This window comes from Anolis sagrei, chromosome X, assembly GCF_037176765.1.
Source record: "Anolis sagrei isolate rAnoSag1 chromosome X, rAnoSag1.mat, whole genome shotgun sequence".
Taxonomy (NCBI): domain Eukaryota; kingdom Metazoa; phylum Chordata; class Lepidosauria; order Squamata; family Dactyloidae; genus Anolis; species Anolis sagrei.
In genome coordinates, this window is record NC_090034.1 from 4,609,039 (window position 1) to 4,630,092 (window position 21,054).

A 21,054-nucleotide genomic window follows, 5' to 3' on the forward strand; every position below is an offset into this window, starting at 1 on the left:
AGAGAAACATGCAGTATTTTTGGAAATTAATCATATTATCCCATATGACTGTTATTCCTCAACATCTGTCTTTAGTGCATAGCCCCTCCTCTTCTGTACGAAGGTTCTTTTTCGACTCAGGTCCGGAAAGTTTATCCCCCACAAATAATCTGCTCCATTGTCGTCTCACCCCGTGTTTTTAGCCTTAATATTTTAGTCTGTACAGGGAGCCCGCTCACTTTTCTATTTTATATTATTAATGATTTTATTGTAATTTTATTTTTGTTTACTGTGTTCTTCTATTTTATGTTTTATGTAATTTATCATGTTGTTGCTTGTGTTTTGATTTTATCTGTTGTATTGCGTTGTTGGGTTTGGCCTCATGTAAACCGCCCTGAGTCCCCACTGGGGAGTTGGTGGCAAGGTACAAATAAAGATGATGATGATGATTATTATTTGAAACACAACAAGATGAGTCCACAGCAGACACTCTGCTGGCTGTTGTATTGGATCACACGTCGGACACTTCCCAAGTGTCTAGGACTGTGTGGTGTATCGGCAAATAATGTGTGCAGATCCTAGTAAGGTAGCATTTGCAGCTGGCAGATGGTAATTTTGTCAGCGCCGATTGTGTTTAAGTGCAGGCCAAGGTCTTTAGGAACTGCACCCAGTGTGCTGATCACCACTGGGACCACCTTTACTGGTTTGTGCCAGAGTCTTTGCAGTTCGATTTTTAAATCATATCGTGTCAGCTTTTCCAGATGTTTCTCTGCAATCCTGCTGTCACATGGGATTGTGACATCGACGATCCATACTTTGTTTTTTAACACGATTGTGAGGTCAGGAGTATTATGCTCCAAAACTTTGTCTGTCTGAATCTGGAAGGCCCAGAGGAGTTTGGCATGTTCATTCTCTGTAACTTTTCCGGCTTGTGATCCCATCAGTTCTTTGTTGCAGGCAGATGGTATTTGCGGCACAAGTTCCAATGAATCATCTGAGCAACGGTGTTGTGCCTCTGCGTTTAGTCTTTCTGCGCGATCTTCTTGCAGCAGCTGAGGATGTGATCTATTATTATCATTGTTATATTGATGCAAAAGCACAGTATGTCACAGCAAACGAGATCTATATGCTGGATTTTGTAACACAAAATCACAAGTCGAACGCTTCTCAAGCGTCTAGGACTGTGTGATGCATTTTCGAATGATGCGTTCAGATCCAAGTAAGCTGGCCTTTTGCAATTGACAGATCGTGATTTTGTCGATGTTTATTGTTTCCAAATGCCAGTGTGCCAATGACCACTATTATTATTATTATGCAAGTCCCACTCAAGGAAATCTTGTGCATGCTGTTTCTTTCTATGAGACAGAATCCATTTGAAGGTGAGGTTAGTTTCCAAGGTGGGTTGTATCCTCTACAAAGATGTATCTCCTTGGAAGATACAAGGGCACATCTTCTCACCCCCAACCCCCCCCCCCCCCCCCCCCACTTCTCTTTGTTGTCAAAGGCTTTCATGGCCAGAATCACTGGGTTGCTGTGGTTTTCCAGGCTGTCTGGTCATGTTCCCGAAGCATTCTCTCCTGACGTTTTGCCCACATCTATGACAAGCATCCTCAGAGGTTGTGAGGTCAGTTGGAAACTAGGCAAGTGAGGTTTATGTTAAATGCTATTCAAGGTGGCCAATTGCAACATTCACACTTGCCTCATACAGACAAGAGTTCTTTCTCTCACCCTGGACATTCATAGACATATAAACCCCACTTGCCTGGTTTCCAACAGACCTCACAACCTCTAAGGATGTTTGCCATAGATGTGAGTGAAACGTCAGGAGAGAATGTTTCCGGAACATGGCCATACAGCCTGGAAAACTCACAGCAATACACAATTCTCTCCTGTCCCTTATATCTTTCTCATCAGTGTTACTTCTCTTTGTCTGCAGTCTTGTACATGTTAAAGAAGGAGTAGGGTCTATTGAACTCAGTAGGATTTCCCTGTGTATGGAATGGAGCAGGTAGTATATTGTTGTAGTGAAAATGGAGCCGAACTTGAATTTGCGTGAAGCTTGTTGGGCTGGCATATCAGTTTACATAGTTTGACCTCATAATAGTAATTCTCCATTGATGTAGGTCAGTCATATCATGTGATAAGGGCTTTTGCATTGACATCTGTGTACGCTTTTGGCTTATACTCTGTTTGCTAAATTCTAAGCATCCCAGTAAGCTTAGTACTTGGCTGGATGGATTATGTCTGCAGTTTCCTGTCAACTTCTACAGTTTTACAAAAGGGTGAAAATGACACCTCCGAAAGTCTCATGTTCAATATCTTGGTGTCTCTTCCTGAAGACTTGTGTAGCAGGTGATGTTGAGACTTCTGATTAAGATCCTGGAGAGTTACGTGAATCATAGTAGACATCACAAGGTTACTATAAGGCAATGTCTGATGTTCCTAATCTGAAATGGGAAATCGTGTCCTCTCCATGTGTTTGGAAGGAGTTGAAAGTACATTTTGTAATGCCGGTAGTGTGTATAGTATTTCACAGTCTGGTATCAGCAGAAGACAGGCCTCTATCCTTAAGACGTCTACCAACTAAATTTAGACAGTGGTAATGGAAACGTAAGAGATGAGAAATGAAAGCAAACAAGTGATCAGTGCAAGCAAAATACACTCCAGGTGCACTTTCAGTTGGAGGTAATTTTTTTCTGTAAGCAAGAAAAAGATTATAAAATAATTTTCGTTCATAGAATCATAGAATCAAAGAGTTGGAAGAGACCTCATGGGCCATCCAGTCCATCCCCATTCTGCCAAGAAGCAGGAATATTGCATTCAAATCACCCCTGACAGATGGCCATCCAGCCCCTGTTTAAAAGCTTCCAAAGAAGGAGCCTCCACCACACTCCGGGGCAGAGAGTTCCACTGTTGAACGGCTCTCACAGTCAGGAAGTTCTTCCTCATGTTCTCTTGTAGTTTGAAGCCATTGTTCCATTGCGTCCTAGTCTCCAGGGAAGCAGAAAACAAGCTTGCTCCCTCCTCCCTGTGGCTTCCTCTCACATATTTATACATGGCTATCATATCTCCTCTCAGCCTTCTCTTCTTCAGGCTAAACATGCCCAGCTCCTTAAGCCGCTCCTCATAGAGCTTGTTCTCCAGACCCTTGATCATTTGAGTCGCCCTCCTCTGGACACATTCCAGCTTGTCAATATCTCTCTTGAACTGTGGTGCCCAGAATTGGACACAATATTCCAGGTGTGGTCTAACTAAAGCAGAATAGAGGGGTAGCATTACTTCCTTAGATCTAGACACTATGCTCCTATTGATGCAGGCCAAAATCCCATTGGCTTTTTTTGTCGCCACATCACATTGTTGGGTCATGTTTAACTTGTTGTCCACGAGGACTCCAAAATCTTTTTCACACATACTGCTCTCAAGCCAGGCATCCCCCAGAGTGCTAAATAATATATTTTAAGGCATGATGTTTAGATATTTATCTACCGTATATTATTTTTTTTAAAAAAACATTTATGCAGTAGGTTGTTGTAGGTTTTTTCGGGTTATATGGCCATGTTCTATAAACATTCTCTCCTGACATTTCGCCTGCATCTATGGCAAGCATCCTCAGAGGTAGATTGCCATAGATGCAGGTGAAACGTCAGGAAAGAATGCCTCTAGAACATGGCCATATAGCAAAAAACAAAACAAAAAAAGAAGACAAAAAACCTACAACAACCCAGTGATTCTGGCCATGAAAGCCTTCGACAATTTATGCAGTATCTTACATAATTGCAATTTGTAGTCTTAATTTCCTTTTCTCGTGGGAAAGGGTAACAGTGGAGGACTAGTCTGTGATTCCATGACTAAAGTAAAGTTAAAGGTTTCCCCTGACATTAAGTCTAGTCGTGCCTGACTCTGGGACTTCGATGCTCATCTCAATTTCTAAGCCGAAGAGCCGGTTTTGTCCGTAGACACCTCCAAGGTCACGTGGCCAGCATGACTGCATGGAGCACCATTACCTTCATGCAGAAGTAGTGCCTATTGATCTACGCACATTTGCATGCTTTCGAACTGCTAGGTTGGCAGAAGCTGGGGCTAACAGCAGGAGCTCACCCTGCTCCCCGGATTCAAACCACCAGCCTTTCACTCAGCAAGTTCAGCAGCTCAGCAGTTTAACCCGCTGTGCCACCGGGGCCTATGACTAAAAGAGGCAAAATGTCGTTGCTTTGCCAATATGTATGATTTTGTGCTTTTTACTATTTCCCCCATGCTGCACATAATTTGGAAAAATGTAAAGAGGTTTCTTATAGTTTGGGCATTCTTTATTATTTGTGCATGCTATAAATTGTAACTCAATTTATAACATGCACAGAAAATACATTCAGCTTGTATTTTTCTGCACAGCCATAGTTCTAATATCTCAAACACGAAACTTTTGCCAAGCCAAGGTATACATAATATATTTAAATTTCCTAAAGTAACAAAGATCGCAAACCATTCTTTGCTCATTCCTACTGTAAAATAATGCTAATACAATATTTATTTATTTACCATATTTATATACCGCCCCTCTCATCCCAGAGGCCATTCATTTTTTTGCATTTTTGTATGGTGGCTTTTGAATTGTTTAAACTGAAGGAGTTTGAGCTTGGGGAGCAATGGTTAGATTTTGCTAAGACTGCATTATATCAATTTAAGTGTAATGTAAAGTCTTGTAGGCCACATGCTTTGATAGTATTCTACACTACCCTTCTCAGTTTCAGATGTTTTGAGCTACAACTCTCACCCTTCCTGATTATGGACAGAGCTAATGCTAGATTGTTAGTCAGTATGATTTCAGGCGCATTGATGTCAATACGGTTTGGGGTTGGTTTTGGAGCCAAAATTGGGCTTGCATTCCTGGTAAAGCTAGGGAGATCTTTTAATGAAAACGACAACACTTTAGTCACAAATACAGAACCTCGATTGTAAAGATTTCTGTTAATTGCGTGTCGCAAGAGCGTGCAAATAACTGGATTTTCAGAGCATGGAATAGAGAGGGAGATAGAAGGATAACAGGCCTGCTCTGCTGGATTGATTTTGTGTCGTTTCCTCCTGTTACTTTCTAAGTAAGATGATTATGATGACAAGCACAATTTTGGGACAACATGTTTTTATAAAGGTCATCCTTTTGCTTGTCTATTTTACTGGAGGGAAGGGAACTTTTGTTTGTTTGTTTGTTTGTTTGTTTGTTTTTACAAAGCAAAACAGTTTTCTCCATTATTTCCTAGTAAGCACTTGAGATTTTTGCCTCTAGTGGAATGCCATTAAAGAAGATGAATACCAAACAGAAATGACTATTGTTGCTATTAGAGAAGATTGCTGTTGAGAGTGTTCTAGGGTTTTCAGAATACACACCACACAAGTACATTTAGATGAGAAGCAACTCTTTATCAGATTTCTGCTGAAGCTTAATCTCAGTGTGCCATGGGATTTAATACAGCAGATGTCGGGCTGTTTTCTCTGCATCTAACAGTTTTGGAGAAGTTGCTTTCCAGAAGGTTTCATCCATGCTAATTTGTAACCAGTAATTTAAAAGATGCAGTACTACCTATTTGGAAAATAGTATTTTTATGCTGGCATACCAGAGTAGCATTGGGGATATAGTTTTTTTGCTGCACATAGCAGTGCCAGAAAAGATTTTCCCTCCTAAATAGGTCACTGATGATCCTTGAGTTTGGGGAATTGCATGTTGTGCAGATCTGAAAGCCATTAAAGGAAGTTTTGATGCACTGAGATAGCTTTAGCTGAGATTAAGCAGGAAGAGTCATACAGCAAACTAAAAATAAACATTTCTTGAAATGCAGTACAGAAATACCGCAAGTAAGAGGAATCTTAAGGTGGAAGAGGAAAAAAAAAAGAGATCAAAGAGTACTGTGAATTTTTTTTTGTGGAACTTTGTTCTTATTGACAGTAAGAAGAGAGAGTTTCTTTGAGACCTTAGTTAATAAATTACTTTAAGGGGACAGTTATACCTCAATTAATGAAATAGATTGGTTCCTGGGCATTACTTCTTCAACATAAAGGCAGGAATAACTTAGAAAAAGTGGACATATCATTTATATTTCCTATTTCATCCGGAGTTTTGGAGTTTAATGTCATCGGTATGCAGATGATGTTCAACTCTATCACTCCTTTCCACCTGCTACTAAGAAGGCTTTTCCAGTCCTCAGCCGGTGCTTGGCAGCTTTGACGGTCTGAATGAGAGCGAACAAATTGAAACTGAATCCAGACAAGAAGTCCCCTTGGTCAGTTGCAAGGCTGAACAGGGTATGGGGTTACAGCTTGTGCTAGATGGGATCATGCTACCTTTGAAGGTGCAACTTGGGAGTTTATTTATTTATTTGCTGCATTTATATACCGCCTTTCTCAGCCAGAAGCGACTCAAGGTGGTTCACAGTCAGCAGCAATTCGATGCCATAACAAATATCAAAATTCAGTTACAACAATTATAAAAACAATTCAACATTTAAAATGTAATATAAAAAGTAAATATATCTGTAAAAACAAGATATTCGGTGTCTCCTTACTAAAATCGTTGTCCAGTTGCATCATCAGTCATTCCATGTATTTGTTTATGTCTAATTATGCTCCAGTAGAAAAAGCTTGCTCGAAGAGCCAGGTCCAAATTCAAATTCAAAATATTTATTTCAGTCATTGACCAGCACAGGAAATAGTGTCACATTAAGAGCCAGGTCTTAACCATGTTGCGGAATGTTAGAAAGGAGGGAGCCGTTCTTATATCCCTGGGGAGGGTGTTTCATAGCCGAGGGGCCACCACTAAGAAGACCCTGTCTCTCGTCCCTGCCAAACGCATCTGCGAGGAAGGTGGGATCGAGAGCAGGGCCACCCTAGGCAATCTTAAAGTCCTAGATCTCATAAGGAGAGATACATTCGGGTAGGTAGCAGGACCGGAATTGTTCTTCTGGATTCATCGTTGATCCTGGAATCCCAGGTTAGGCGGTGGCCAGGAGAGTTTTTGCACCACTAAAACTTGTGTGCCAGTTGCGCCTATACCTTGGAAAGTCAGACTTGGCCACGGTGGTCCATCTTCTGGTTGCATTCTATATAGATTACTGCAACTCACTCTACGTCCAATGGGTAGCATCTAGGTTGCTCGCTGGAGCGGCATACAGGGAGCATACAACCCCTCGGTTATGTCACCTCCACTGGCTTCAAGTCTGCTACCGAGCACAATTCAGTGTTTGCTTTACCTATAAAGCTGTAAAGGATTTGGCCCAGTTCACCTGTCTGAACGTATCTCCCCCTTTGAATTGCATTAGAGATTAAGATCTTCTGGGGAGGCCCTGCTCTTGGGCCCACATTCTTCACAAGTGTGACTGGTGGAGACAAGAGACAGGGCCTTCTCAATGGTGGCCCCTCGGCTGTGAAACTCCCTCCCTAGCTACATTAGATCAGCCCACTCTCTACTAGACAACAGAAGGAGAGTGAAAATCTGACTCTGGGACCAGGCCTTCGGAGAAGCCGTGAAATAATATAATATAATTGGAATATGTGCAATGACTAAGGAATGGCCTCAGGCTATGATTTTTGGATGGCGTGATTTTAATATTGAATGTAATTCTAAATTTTTAAAATAAGTATTAATTTTAATTCAGTGGATTTTGAGCTTAATGTTGTATGTGTTTAAGGTATTGGATAATTGCCATATGTAAGCCGCCTTGAGAAAGGCAGGGTATAAATAGGGTAAATAAACAAACAAACAAACATTTCCTTTCAAAATTACAGTGGGGAGGAATGAGTGGCAGGCATACCATAGTTAAGAAAGTCTGACAGAGAATTTCTTTTTCATTCTCAACCAGCTCATCTTTTCTTCCTTCTCCGTTGTGTAGCTGGTAGGGCTTTTTTTAAGCATCAGCATCATTGGGCAAAAAAAAGGAGGGCAGAAGAACCAGACTTCAAGTGTCAGCACCATGTCTGTAACAAGCAATGCTTGCACTTGGAAAGAATTGTGGTTTCATTTCATACATGCACACAGTGTTAACTTTTGAATAAATGCTTGTTGAAAAATGCTAATTGCTCCTTTTTTGGTGGCATTGCAACATTATCCCTAATTTTTTCATGTCATTTCTTCCCCTGTACCCATTTTCAAAAAGAAATAATGTTGTAGTTAAAACTTGATGAGGGCTCTTTTTGCTTATGTCTTTTTATCAGTTGTTTATTATCCATTTTTATTTTGTATTTTTTTACAATACTGGAATATCCTTCTGTTTCAGATGTGGCACACGATGTAAATGAATTCTGAATATCCCTTCCTCTATATTGATTTAGTAAAGTTGTAAATTGAATGTAATTTTAATTATTTTGTTATATTTTAATTGTATTCTAACTTTTATTCTCAAGATACAAATATTTATATTTTTATATTCTTATGTATATGGGTGGGTCAAAAAGTTTTGCTTCTTGTGTCATAAAAACATTCTAAATCAGTGGTTCTCAACCTGTGGGTCCCCAGGTGTTTTGGCCTACAACACTTAGAAATCACAGCCAGTTTTCTTTTTTTCCCTTTCTCTTTCTTTTTTTCTTTTCACTTTCTCTAGGTATATCTCTCTTCTGAATCCTGCCACCCCCACATTCCTCACACCTTCCCTCCTCCCATACCCTTCACTTTCATGTTGCATTTCTTATAGGTGATGTGTTTAAATAAGTGTATTTTGAAATTTTCAATAAAAACAGTATTTTAAAAAAGAAATCCCAGTCAGTTTACCAGCTGTTAGGACTTCTGGAAGTTGAAGGCCAACCATCTGGGAATCCACAGGTTGAGAACCACTGTAAATGAACATATAATGCAGAAGTTACTACAGATCATAGCCTGAACTCTCCTCTACCAAAACTCCCATTGAACATAGTTACCATACATTTGTACACATTTGCACTATCATTTAACCCAGGAATCAAACCCGTTTTGGAAAAATTCAGGGTTTTGCTTCGTGATCCATGATTTTAAAGCTGTTTTAACATCATACAGGGTTAGTCAAAATGAATAGGCCAATAAGAAAATTAATTTTAGATGAATGTATGTTTATTGTAACCAAACTACAGCTACGTATCGACAGATAAATTATCAAAGTTTTGTCTCACCTTCAGAGATGTTCGATATGGGCGCCCCGTGTGACACGGCAGACGTCCAAGCGATAGTCCAGTTCATTCCACGTCCGTTGCAGCACATCCGACGTAATGGTATCGAATGCAGCACATATGCGCTGTTTTAAGTCGTCCAAGGTCAGCGGTAATGGAGGTCGGAACACAGTGTCTTTCACATACCCCCAGAGAGAAAAGTCGCATGGTGTGAGGTCGGGGGACCTGGGGGGCCACAGGAGGAATGGAAGATCAGTCACTCCAGCACGGCCAATCCAACGTCTGGGAAGGTGTTCGTTGAGGTACTCGCGTACACTGTTGTGCCAATGCGGAGGGGCACCGTCCTGTTGGAATACGAAATCGGGCACTTTCTCTTCTAACTGTGGCATCAACCATTCAGACAACATGTCAGCGTACACTATGCCTGTTACGGTTTTCTCCGCGAAAAAGAATGGGCCAAACACGTGACGGTTGGTTATTGCACAGAAAACGTTTACCTTCGGCGAATCCCTTACATGTTCCAATACGGCATGAGGATTTTCAGATCCCCAAAAGCGGAGATTATGCCTATTGACCTTCCCGCACAGGTGAAACGTTGCCTCGTCACTGAAGACCAGTCTGTTGGCAAAGCCTTCCTCCTCTAATCTTCGCTGCATTGATTCGCAAAAATCGTGTCGTTTCGAATAGTCACCTTTTTTCAAAGCTTGCACCATTTGCAATTTATACGGCTTGAACTGCAAACGTTTGCGTAACACGCGCCACACAGTTTTTTGCGGAACGTTCAATTCCATGGAAACACGATTTGTCGACTTCTGGGGACTTCGTTGAAAGGATGCACGAATGGATTCCACTGTGTCTTCGGAGACACGCGGTCGTCCTGTGGTTTTACCCTTGCATAAGCAGCCCGTCTCCTCAAATTGCTTTACCCACCTCGCAATGGAATGTCGATGAGGTGGTTCCTTGCCATACTTGGCTCGAAATTCTCGCTGGACCGTAATTACTGACATTGTTTTAGCAAATGTCATCACACAAAACGCCTTCTCTTTGCCTGATTCCGCCATTTTGAAAACAGCGACTCCTAGCGACGCCTAGCGGCATTAACGTACATGTGTGTTGCTCAAAAAAAACTTTGATAGTTTATCTGTCGCTACGTAGCTGTGGTTTGGTTACAGTAAACATACATTCGGGTACAATTAATTTTCTTATTGGCCTATTCATTTTGACTAACCCTGTATTGTTGAAGGCTTTCATGGCCGGAATCACTGGGTTGTTGTAGGTGTTTCCGGGCTATACGACCATGTTCTGGAGGCAATTTTTTCTCCTGACGTTTCGCCTGCATCTATGGCAAGCATCCTCAGAGGTAGTGAGGTCTGTTGGAAATAGGAAAAATGGGTTTATATATCTGTGGAATGACCTGGGTGAGACAAAGGACTTTTGTCTGCTGGGGCTAGGTGTGAATGTTTCAGCTGATCACCTTGATTAGCATTCAATGGCTTGGAAGTGCCTGGGGGGAATCTTTTGTTGAGAGTAATTTTATGTGCCTGTTTGTTTCCCCTCTGTTGTTTTGCTGTTGTAATTTTTGAGTTTTTTAATACTGGTAGCCAGATTTTGTTCATTTTCATGGTTTCTTCCTTTCTGTTGAAATTGTCCACATGCTTGTGGATTTCAATGGCTTCTCTGTGTAGTCTGACATGGTGGTTGTGAGAGTTGTCCAGCACTTCTGTGTTCTCAGATAATATGCTGTGTCCAGGTTGGTTCATCAGGTGCTCTGCTATGGCTGATTTCTCTGGTTGGAGTAGTTTGCAGTGCCTTTCATGTTCCTTGAATGTTTTAACATCATTCAAGTCATTGAATCTGAAACCACGTAAGTGGTCTTTCAGAAGACCTCTGGCTTCTCTGTGTAGTCTGACATTGAATAATGTTTTTATGACACAGGAGACAACGCTTTTTGACCAACCTTTGTATATGTATTTTTAATAATAATAATAATAATAAGAAGAAGAAGAAGAAGAACTTCCCTTCTCTCTCTACACAACTTCTCCTATTTGGATTGAGAAGGAAGACAACAACAGATTTGAATACAACATATAATATTTGTTTAAAAGAGCATAAAAGACAATATTTCTTAAAACAATCAGTCCATAGTTTAAAATTCATAATTTAATATCCGTAATAACTGCATCCGTGGTTTTCATAATTTCTATCTTAATTTTTGCCGAGTCTGCTATGAAACCATTCTGTATTCTAATGGATTCTTGGGTCCATTCATGGCACACAGTTTTTAAAAAGTGGCCTTTTGAAAGGACGAAGACTTTCCTGCCAATTTCTCTGGCTGCCAGAACTAGTCTAGTCAGTTTATGTAGGTGGTCATTACATGCTGGGGCTGTGTGCTACTGGCTTAGTCCTGCTTCTGGTCCCGTAGGCCCTTTCGAAATCTCTCTGTTTCCTCATTGATAACACAAAGTTGAGTTGCTTGTTCTAGGTCAAGCAGGTTCTCAGGGAGTGGACTGATACTAGGAGAAACGTCACAGCCCTTCTGTTGGACAAGGCCCAGCGCTAATTTTTCTTGCATCTCAGATAGTCCTGTAGTTTTCTGTTCTTCTGTTGTCCTTTTAATTCTTCAGCAAAGGCTTGCAATGGTCTCTTAACTTTTTTTTTTTTTTGCCATCACTGCAGAAAGCACAGCTTGCCATTTCATTTCCCAGTAGGAGTGGCTATTTCCAGGCATGCTGTAATTGTCCGGCCAAGGGTTGAAATGCTACTTGATTCCTGACTTCCTTCCTTCCCTTTTGTCTTTAATAGTGCTGGGTTAGATATTCAGTTTCATACTCTGGTGAGGCAGCCATGCATTCTGGCACAGTATCGCCTCCTACGAAATTAATTGGTGCTATAAGGTAGTCTGATTTGGGATATATGCAACTGTTATCATACGTCTTTTTCTAGAATATGTGAACATCCAGAAGAACTTGGCATTAGATGGAGCACATAGGCCATTAAATATACTGGCAGCAATGCTATCCAATTCTCCAGATCTTGGGGAGAAAGAGTGTGTTTTGATGTATTGTCGAAGGCTTTCATGGCCAGAATCACTGGGTTGTTGTAGGTTTTTTCAGGCTATATGGCCATGTTCTAGAGGCATTCTCTCCTGACGCTTCGCCTGCATCTATGGCAAGCATCCTCAGAGGTAGTGAGGTCTGTTGGAACTAGGAAAAAGGGTTTATATATCTGTGGAATGACCAGGGTGGGACAAAGGACTCTTGTCTGCTGGAGCTAGGTGTGAATGTTTCAATTGACCACCTTGATTAGCATACAATGGGCTGACTGTGCCTGGAGCAAACTTTTGTTGAGAGGTAATTAGATGTCTCTGCCTGCTTCCTCTCTGTTGTTGTGCTGTTGTGTGTTTTCTAAATGGCACTTGTTATAAACAGATTAATACTTTTTCCTTCCCTACCTCATTTTTAAACCATCACCAAAGGGAATCGAGCTTTGTCATATTCTCCAGAGAAGTCATATTTATTGATTATTCATGTTGGAAGAAGCAACTTGTTTTGCCTGTGATGAGCTGCTTTTGAACCTGAGAATAGGAATTTCCTGATGTTCCTATACCGCAGTCAGATCTCATTAGTCAAAGTAACATTCCTGTGTCTTGACATTTCTGCCAAAGATATGCTATTCCTGTTAAAATAATGTGTGTACACATGCGCCAAATTGCATGTTTTTAAGAAAAAAAATGTTGTTTTGTACTATTTGAATACTGTCTAGTATCTAGGGCAAAAGCTTTTGTTTTTGCTGGTTGAAGGACGGGCTAGACATGATGGCACCAGGCCTATTTATATAAAGGTCAGCTCCAATCATGTATTAATCTGGTGTGGGGATGATAAATGCTTCCCCAGACCATAAGTTAGCTCCCTACAGTATACCATCTTAGACGCTTGTGACAGAATCATAGGAAGTAATCTGGCCTAATTCCCAATACAGGAATTTTGCAACTCTGTGTGCCTTCATGCACCTTCAAGTTGCTTGTTGACTTACGACAATGTCATTAATTTCATGGGGTTTTCTTAGGCAAGCAATCCTCAGAGACAGTTTTGCACACTCTGACATTTACTGAGTAGTCTCCTACCCAAGTATTAACCTACAGGACACTTAATCTGTAGTTACAGAGATATTGAATACCTGTGGTGTACTTTGATACCAAGGGATGGGACCATTGGGAACCTTTTCCTTCTTACTGTGGCTGTTTCCCATTCATAACTAGATTTTATGGTGCACAGGGGAACTATAGGTGGAAGGATAGACATAGATTCTGGCAGAAATAATGAAATTCAATGGAATTTCACATTTGTTTCCTGGTCAGAAAGAAAGAAACAAAAATAAGCATGCAAGAGAGAAATCAAAAATTAACTAAAGTCTAGCTATGTCAATAAACAAGGTGATAACACACTTGGGAGGCAAGAGAATGAATGTGATCGTGCTTTATAGTGGACTGTTGCTAACTCAAACATCTCTTTGGATTGTGAAGAGGGAATTCTTCAATGCATTGAACTGTCTTACTTTCTCTTTAGTTGTGATTAGTCTTGTAAACAAATCAGTTAAATGTAAAATACATACTATGTAAGTTGCAGAATCAGTAGGCTGCTGTGTTTCCTGCTTTGGCTACTGTACAATGCGTTTTCAACATTGGGTTGTCGTTTTTTTCGGGCTATATGGTCATGTTCTAGAGCAGTGGTTCTCAAACTTCCTAATGCCGTGACCCCTTAATCCAGTTTCTCATGTTGTGGTGACCCCCAACCATAACATTATTTCCGTTGCTACTTCATAACTGCAATTTTGCTACTATTATAAATCTTATTTGCAGGATGTATTTTCATTCACTGGACCAAATTTAGCACAAATACCCAAAAGGCCCAAATTTGAATACAGGTGGAGTTTGGGGAAAATAAACCTTGACATTTGGGAGTTGTAGTTGCTGGGATTTATAGATCACCTACAATCATAGAACATTCTGAACTCCACCAATGATGGCATTGAACCAAACTTGGCACACAGAACTCCCATGACTAACAGAAAATACTGGAAAGGTTTGGTGGGCATTGACCTTGAGTTTGGGAGTTGTAGTTCACCTACATCCAGAGAGCATTGTGGACTCAAACAATGATAGATCTTGACCTGACTTGATTGTAGGTGAACTATAAATCCCAGCAACTACAACTCAATATGCCCAAATGTGAAAACTAGTGGAGTTTGGGGAAAATAGACCTTGACATTTGGGAGTTGTAGTTGCTGGGATTTATAGTTCACCTACAATCAAGTCAGGTCAAGATCAAAGAGCATTCTGAATCCCACCAATGATAGAATTGGGCCAGACTTCCCACACAGAACCCTCATGACCAACAGAAAATACTGTTTTCTGGTGGTCTTTGGCAACTCCTCTGACACCCCCTCACGACACCCTCAGGGGTCCCGACCCCCAGGTTGAAAAACACTGTTCTAGAGGCATTCTCTCCTGATGTTTCACCTGCATCTATGGCAAGCATCCTCAGAGGTAGTAAGGTCTGACCTCACTACCTCTGAGGATGATTGCCATAGATGCAGACAAAACGTCAGGAGAGAATGCCTCTAGAACATGGCCATATAGCCCGAAAAAACCTACAACAACCCAGTGATTCTGGCCATGAAAGCCCTTGACAATACATTGTTTTCAACAGTTTTTTGTCTGGAGTTTCAAGCTCTGGAATAAACATGATGAAGGCACTCATAATCCACACCTAAAAACTGCCAGACCATCAAATGCTAATCAAGGTGGTCAGTTGAAACATTCACACCTAGCTCCAACAGATAAGAGTTCTTTCTCCCACTCTGGACATCATTCCACAGATATATAAACGCCATTTTCCTAGTTTCCAACAGACCTCACAACCTCTGAGGATGCCTGCCGTAGATGCAGGTGAAACGTCAGGAGAGAATACTTCTAGAACATGGCCATATAGCCCGAAAAACCGACAATAACCCAATGATGAAAGTTGTTGAAGGCTTACATGGCCGGAATTACTGGATTGCTGTGAGTTTTCCAGGCTGCCTGGCCATGTTCTAGAACAGGGGTCCTCAAACCTTTTAAACAGAGGGCCAGGTCACAGTCCCTCAAACTGTTGGAGGGCCGGATTATAATTTGAAAAAAAATGAATGAATTCCTATGCACACTGCACATATCTTATTTGTAGTGCAAAAACACTTAAAAACAACACAGTAATTAAAATGAAGAATAATTTTAACAAATATAAACTTATTAATATTTCAATGGGAAGTGTGGGCCTGCTTTTGGCTGATGAGATTGGGTTGTTGTTGTTGTTGTTGTTGTGTGCTTTCAAGTCGTTTCAGACTTAGGTTGACCCTGAGCGAGGGCCGGGTAAATGACCTTGGAGGGCCGTATCCAGCCCCCAGGCCTTAGTTTGAGGATCCCTGTTCTAGAAGCATTCTCTCCTGACGTTTCACCCACATCTAGGGTAGGCATCTTCAGAGGTTATGAATGCTTCTGGAACATGGCCATATAGCCCGGAAAGCTCTCAGCAACCCAATAATAACTTCTATTTTTGTTGCTTTCTTTACTTCTGTCACTAAATTGCTGCCCTTTGATTAAATGTTACTCAAAACAGCCAAGAAAGTAGTGTAATCCCTGACAACGCTTGCTAGTTATTTACATAGAAGTTTGATATGTTTCCACACCTTGCATTTTCCAGACAGCAGTTTTGCAATATTGTTCTACCAGTCCATTCTCCTTTAGAGTCTCCAGGAGAGAAATGGGACAGAACCTCTGTGCAGAAAAGGGAGTTTCAGTACAAAGTGCTTGGATCACAAGCAGCATCTGTCCATCTAGTCCAATGCTCGGCAGCCATGATTTTAACAGGAGTGGAGCGCAGGGAGCATACAACCCCACTGTTGCGCCAACTCCACTGGCTACCAATCTGCTACCGGGCTGAATTCAAAGTGCTGGCGTTGGCCTTTAAAGCCCTAAACGGTTCCGGCCCAAGCTACCTATCCGACCGCATCTCTGCCTATGAACCCACCAGGACTTTGAGATCTTCCGGGGAGGCCCTGCTCTCGATCCCACCTGCTTCTCAAGCTCGGCTGGCGGGGACGAGAGATAGGCCACGGTAGTCCACGCTCTGGTTACATCCCGTTTAGACTACTGCAACGCTCTCTACGTGGGGTTGCCTTTGAAGACGGCTCGGAAGCTCCAACTTGTCCAACGTGCGGCAGCCATGATACTAACAGGAGCGGAGCGCAGGGAGCATACAACTCCTTTGCTGCACCAGCTCCACTGGCTGCCGATTTTCTACCGGGCTCAATTCAAAGTGCTGGCGTTGGCCTTTAAAGCCCTAAACGGTTCTGGCCCAAGCTACCTATCCGAACGTATCTCTGCTTATGAACCCACCAGGACTCTAAGATCTTCTGGGGAGGCCCTACTCTTGATCCCGCCTGTATCACAGGCACGGCTGGCGGGGATGAGGGACAGGGCCTTTTCTGTGGTGGCCCCTCGGCTGTGGAACGCCCTTCCCATGGACTTTAGATCAGCCCCTTCGTTAATGGTGTTTCGAAGAAAACTAAAAACCTGGCTGTTCGAACAGGCGTTCGGTTAAACAATGCAATGTACACGATGAATATAGGAAACGGAATTATGGAAGACGAATTGGATCACGATTCTAGTTACGAGACGTTAATGTGTTGTTATTGATGTGTCATTTTGTATATTATGCTGTTAATGGTTTTTAAATTTTGTATGCTGTTGGATTGACTTTTGCTCTTGTTGTAAACCGCGTTGAGTCGCCTACAAGGCTGAGAAATTGCGGTATACAAGCAAAGTAAATAAATAAAGTAAATAAAGAAATAAATAGGGCCTTCTCGGTGGTGGCTCCTCGGCTGTGGAACGCCCTTCCTATGGACATTAGACTAGCACCATCTCTAATGGTATTCCGCAAAAAGGTGAAGACCTGGCTGTTTGAGCAGACGTTCGAATAATTAGTGCAATGATTGGTTAATGAACACTGGAATGGAACAATGAATAACGAATCTGGAACATGTTTTTGATGACGAGACGACAGTGAATGGGTATGGTAGTAACTGTTTATTAATTGTGTAATGTGTTAGGTTGTTAACTGTTTCTATACTGTAGCACTGAATTTTTGCTGTTCGTATTTGTTGTGAACCGCTGTGAGTCGCCTTCGGGCTGAGAACAGCGGTATATAAGTAAGGTAAATAAATAAATAAGTAAATCTGCAGAAATTTCCTTTTCTACACAGCTGCAGGAACAATAGCTTGCTTTTCACCTGGCAACCCTAGTTCCAGCCTTTCTATTACACTAATGGCCTTGTTCTTTTAAATGGAATTCTGTGTATAAATAAAACATGCATTAAATGGGGTGTTGTGCGTAACACCAGCTGTAGTGCATATTTACTTGGATTTTATTTTATCAGGGAAACTGCCAGAGCATGTAATCCCATGAAAGGAGAATATATGTTTGGGTAATGTTGGAATCTTAGCACCAGGATAAAGCACAACAGGACAGAAACGTGGCCAGAAGTACATTGCTGTAAACCACTTAAAACAAATTCAATGTCTTTAAGCTTTTAAACCAGACTGCCATAAAATGAAAATGGAATTGAGAGTAATTTTTTTTTTGGTAGAGTTGCTGCATGGATGTTATTAATGTTGATGTTCAGACCCTTTTTTAGCAAGTTATTTGAACATTATCTGGAATTTAAAAAAACAAACTATGGATTGCAGTTTTGATCAAAGCCAACTGGAACTCAGAAACCTACAATAAGGGCAACAGCTGTGCGGTTTATTTGACTGTCTGTGCAATGCACTTTCCTGAATTGTGGCTGAAATGTACGTTTTACTTTCGTGCCCTTTATCCCGTGAATTTCAGGTTATCCTACACGATTGCTGTGATACGAATAAGTCACCCAGTTATAGACTGCTAGTATTTTTAGCAAAGCGTATTGCTGCAGCTTCTGTTTTTAATATCTCACAGAAAATACATTAGTATTAAGTCTTCAGTTTGGCAATATGGAGACTACTGTTGAAGGCTTGAACATCTAATTTAATCTTGGAAGCATGAATATTAAACTGTTTTGACATATGGAGAGAGAAATTTCATACTGCATATGCAGAGAGCCTTTTGACGAATGCGGTCTTAAGACCACTCTGTGTGTGACTAATCTTTACATACATTCTGGTCTCTAAAATGTTGTTGCTATTGTATCCTCTGAACAGGCAGCATGTCATGTTCCTTTTTGTGGAAATAATAGTTCTTATTGGTAGACAGGACAGGTCGTCCCCTGCGTAAGCTTACATTCACAAATGATTTAATCCCAGGATAGTTTTACCATTGGTTCTCTGTCTGCCCTGAGACTTTTATGAGTAATGGTGAAATTTCAGTTAGTCATAGGAAAAAAAAATCCTATATTCTTAGAAAGGGACCCCTTCTCATGAATAAGGTACGTTTTGTCCATCGGCAATTCCCAAAATACATATGGTCCTCCATATGTAACACATAACATTAAATCAGAGTTTGGGCAAAAGGTAGACTGTGGAGCACCTGATGCCTACAGGTTATGTTGAAGTTGATTTTTAAACATGACTGATTATAGAAGAAATGTGTTAATAATGAGCAGGTGAAATGGGTAGGCATATGTAGGTAGGCTATAGGTGCATGTTATCACCTATAAGCCCTAAACAATTCGGGACCTGTCTATCTTTGTAATCGCATCTTCCCCTACGAACCTTTGCAATCTCTAAGATCCTCTGAGGAGGCTCTCCTCTCACTCCCACCTCCATCACAAGCACGGCTGGTGGGGACGAAGGAGAGGGCCTTCTTGGTGGTGGCCCCCAGCTCTGGAATTCTCTCCCCAGGGAGATTAGGCTGGTTATTTATTTGTCATGTCAGTGAAACCAGTCAATTGTATTACATTTCTAACAGAACAAAACAAACAGACAGACAGAACACAGATTTTGCAAACTTGGTAATTGATTAAATGTCCTTTGACCATTATCTGGCCACTTGGAGTGCCTCTGGTGTTGCTGCAAGAAGGTCCTCCATTGTGCATGCGGCAGGGCTCGGGTTGCATCGCAGCAGGTGGTCAGTGGTTTGCTCTTTTCCACACTCGCATGTCGTGGATTCCACTTTGTGGCCCCATTTCTTGAGGTTGGCTCTGCATCTCGTGGTGCCAGAGCGCAGTCTGTTCAGCGCCTTCCAATTAGGCTGGTACCCACCTTCTTTCACAAAGACCTAAAAATGTGGATGTTCCACTGTGCTTTTGATTGGACGGTTCCCCAAAAAATCTTGGCCTCCAGCTATGACCCAAAACACAGTCCCTGTACGTTACTACTGTCCCCTGCCCAGAGATATAGTGTTCCACCTCATACTGCACTTTATCCCCAATCATGTTAAGTGATACTTACATTTTATTGATCAGCCCTTTCCTCACAACTATTTATACCCCCCCCCCCTTAGTGTCCTGGTTGCTAATTCCATTGTATCTTTTTCTTAGCTTCTACAAATAGTGAACTTGTGTAAAAAAAAACCTTCTCGCCAGTTTGAGGGAAATATGGGTGGAATTCACTAACCTCCGTTTATTTTATTTTTTTGCAGTGCTTTGTGCCAAGAACCTTGCAAAAAAGGATTTCTTCAGTAAGTAATTGGCAAATGCCTATACATTTTTTTCATGTTTGTTTTTCCCCGCTCTGCATATTTAAGCTATTATACTGACGTTAGCCTTTTCCTTGTGTGTTTCCTTCAGGGGCATTTCAGGATAATTTTCTCAGAAATCAGGACTGTCTGAAATTTTTGTTGTGCAAATTATGTAGCAGCAGGCTGTCCTCTCCCCTTATGAACCGCTTAAAATCTCATCTCAGCCCTGACAACCCTGGGCAAGTACATTTTTGTCCCTTCTTGTTTCTCATCCTGCTAAATCAGGGACGGTATTATAACCCATAGTAAATCATCTGTCTCTTGTAAGATGGTAATATCAGCTCATGGTGAATTAACATGAGAATCTGCGTTTTGAAGTGCATAAGGTCAAGCAGCCTCTTTTCTTGGAAAAGCTTGAAGTGACGGACTGAAAACTCATCTCGCAGAGTCTTGGAAATCGGGCCTGAGCTAAAATGAATGGTGCCATACCCTGGAATTGCTTACATATTATACCTATTAGCAAATTCTTTTTGGCTACTCTTATCAGAATGGACAAAACCTTTTGTGGCAGGGCTTAGAGTGGGATGCTTGGTATTCCAAACAACATTTAACAACCTTGGTGTAGTTGGAATTAGCGTTTACAGAAAACACAGTTTACAGAAAAGCTACACACATGGATAGATACCTACATAAAAACTCCAACCATCATCCTAGTAAAAAAATAAGCAAAACTAAAGCCCTGGCAGACGGTGCAAAAAGAATCTGTGCAGCCCACTGCCAGAAGGGACAGAGAGTTTCATCTATGCTGATGATCGTGCCATTACCGCTCAAGCAGGGAGCTTTGAGATGGTAGAACAGAAGCTCTCCGAAGCTCTAGGTGCTCTAACTGCCTATTACAGGGAAAACCAACTGATCCCTAATCCATCTAAAACACAGACATGTGCCTTTCACCTTAAGAACAGACAAGCATCCCGAGCTCTGAGGATTATTACCTGGGAAGGAATCCCACTGGAGCATTGCAGCGCACCCACATACCTGGGAGTCACTCTGGACTGTTCTCTGACCTACAAGAAGCACTGCCTGAACATCAAACAAAAAGTGGGTGCTAGAAACAATATCATACGAAAGCTGACTGGCACAACCTGGGGATCACAACCAGATACAGTGAAGACATCTGCCCTTGCGCTATGCTACTCTGCTGCTGATTACGCATGCCCAGTGTGGAACACATCTCACCACGCTAAAACAGTGGATGTGGCTCT

At 41.5% G+C, this 21,054-nt stretch overlaps 1 protein-coding gene across 2 annotated transcripts in view; it reads left to right on the forward strand.

Annotated features, from left to right (window-relative positions):
* The window catches only part of LOC137098022 (E3 ubiquitin-protein ligase SMURF1), a 114,736-nt gene that overhangs the window by 36,833 nt on the left and 56,849 nt on the right, over nt 1-21,054 (forward strand). For both annotated transcript variants that reach the window (XM_067473719.1, XM_067473720.1), the window contains exon 2: nt 19,754-19,792. In XM_067473719.1, coding sequence (XP_067329820.1) covers nt 19,754-19,792 — 39 coding nt within the window. The remainder of the gene's footprint in view (nt 1-19,753; nt 19,793-21,054) is intronic.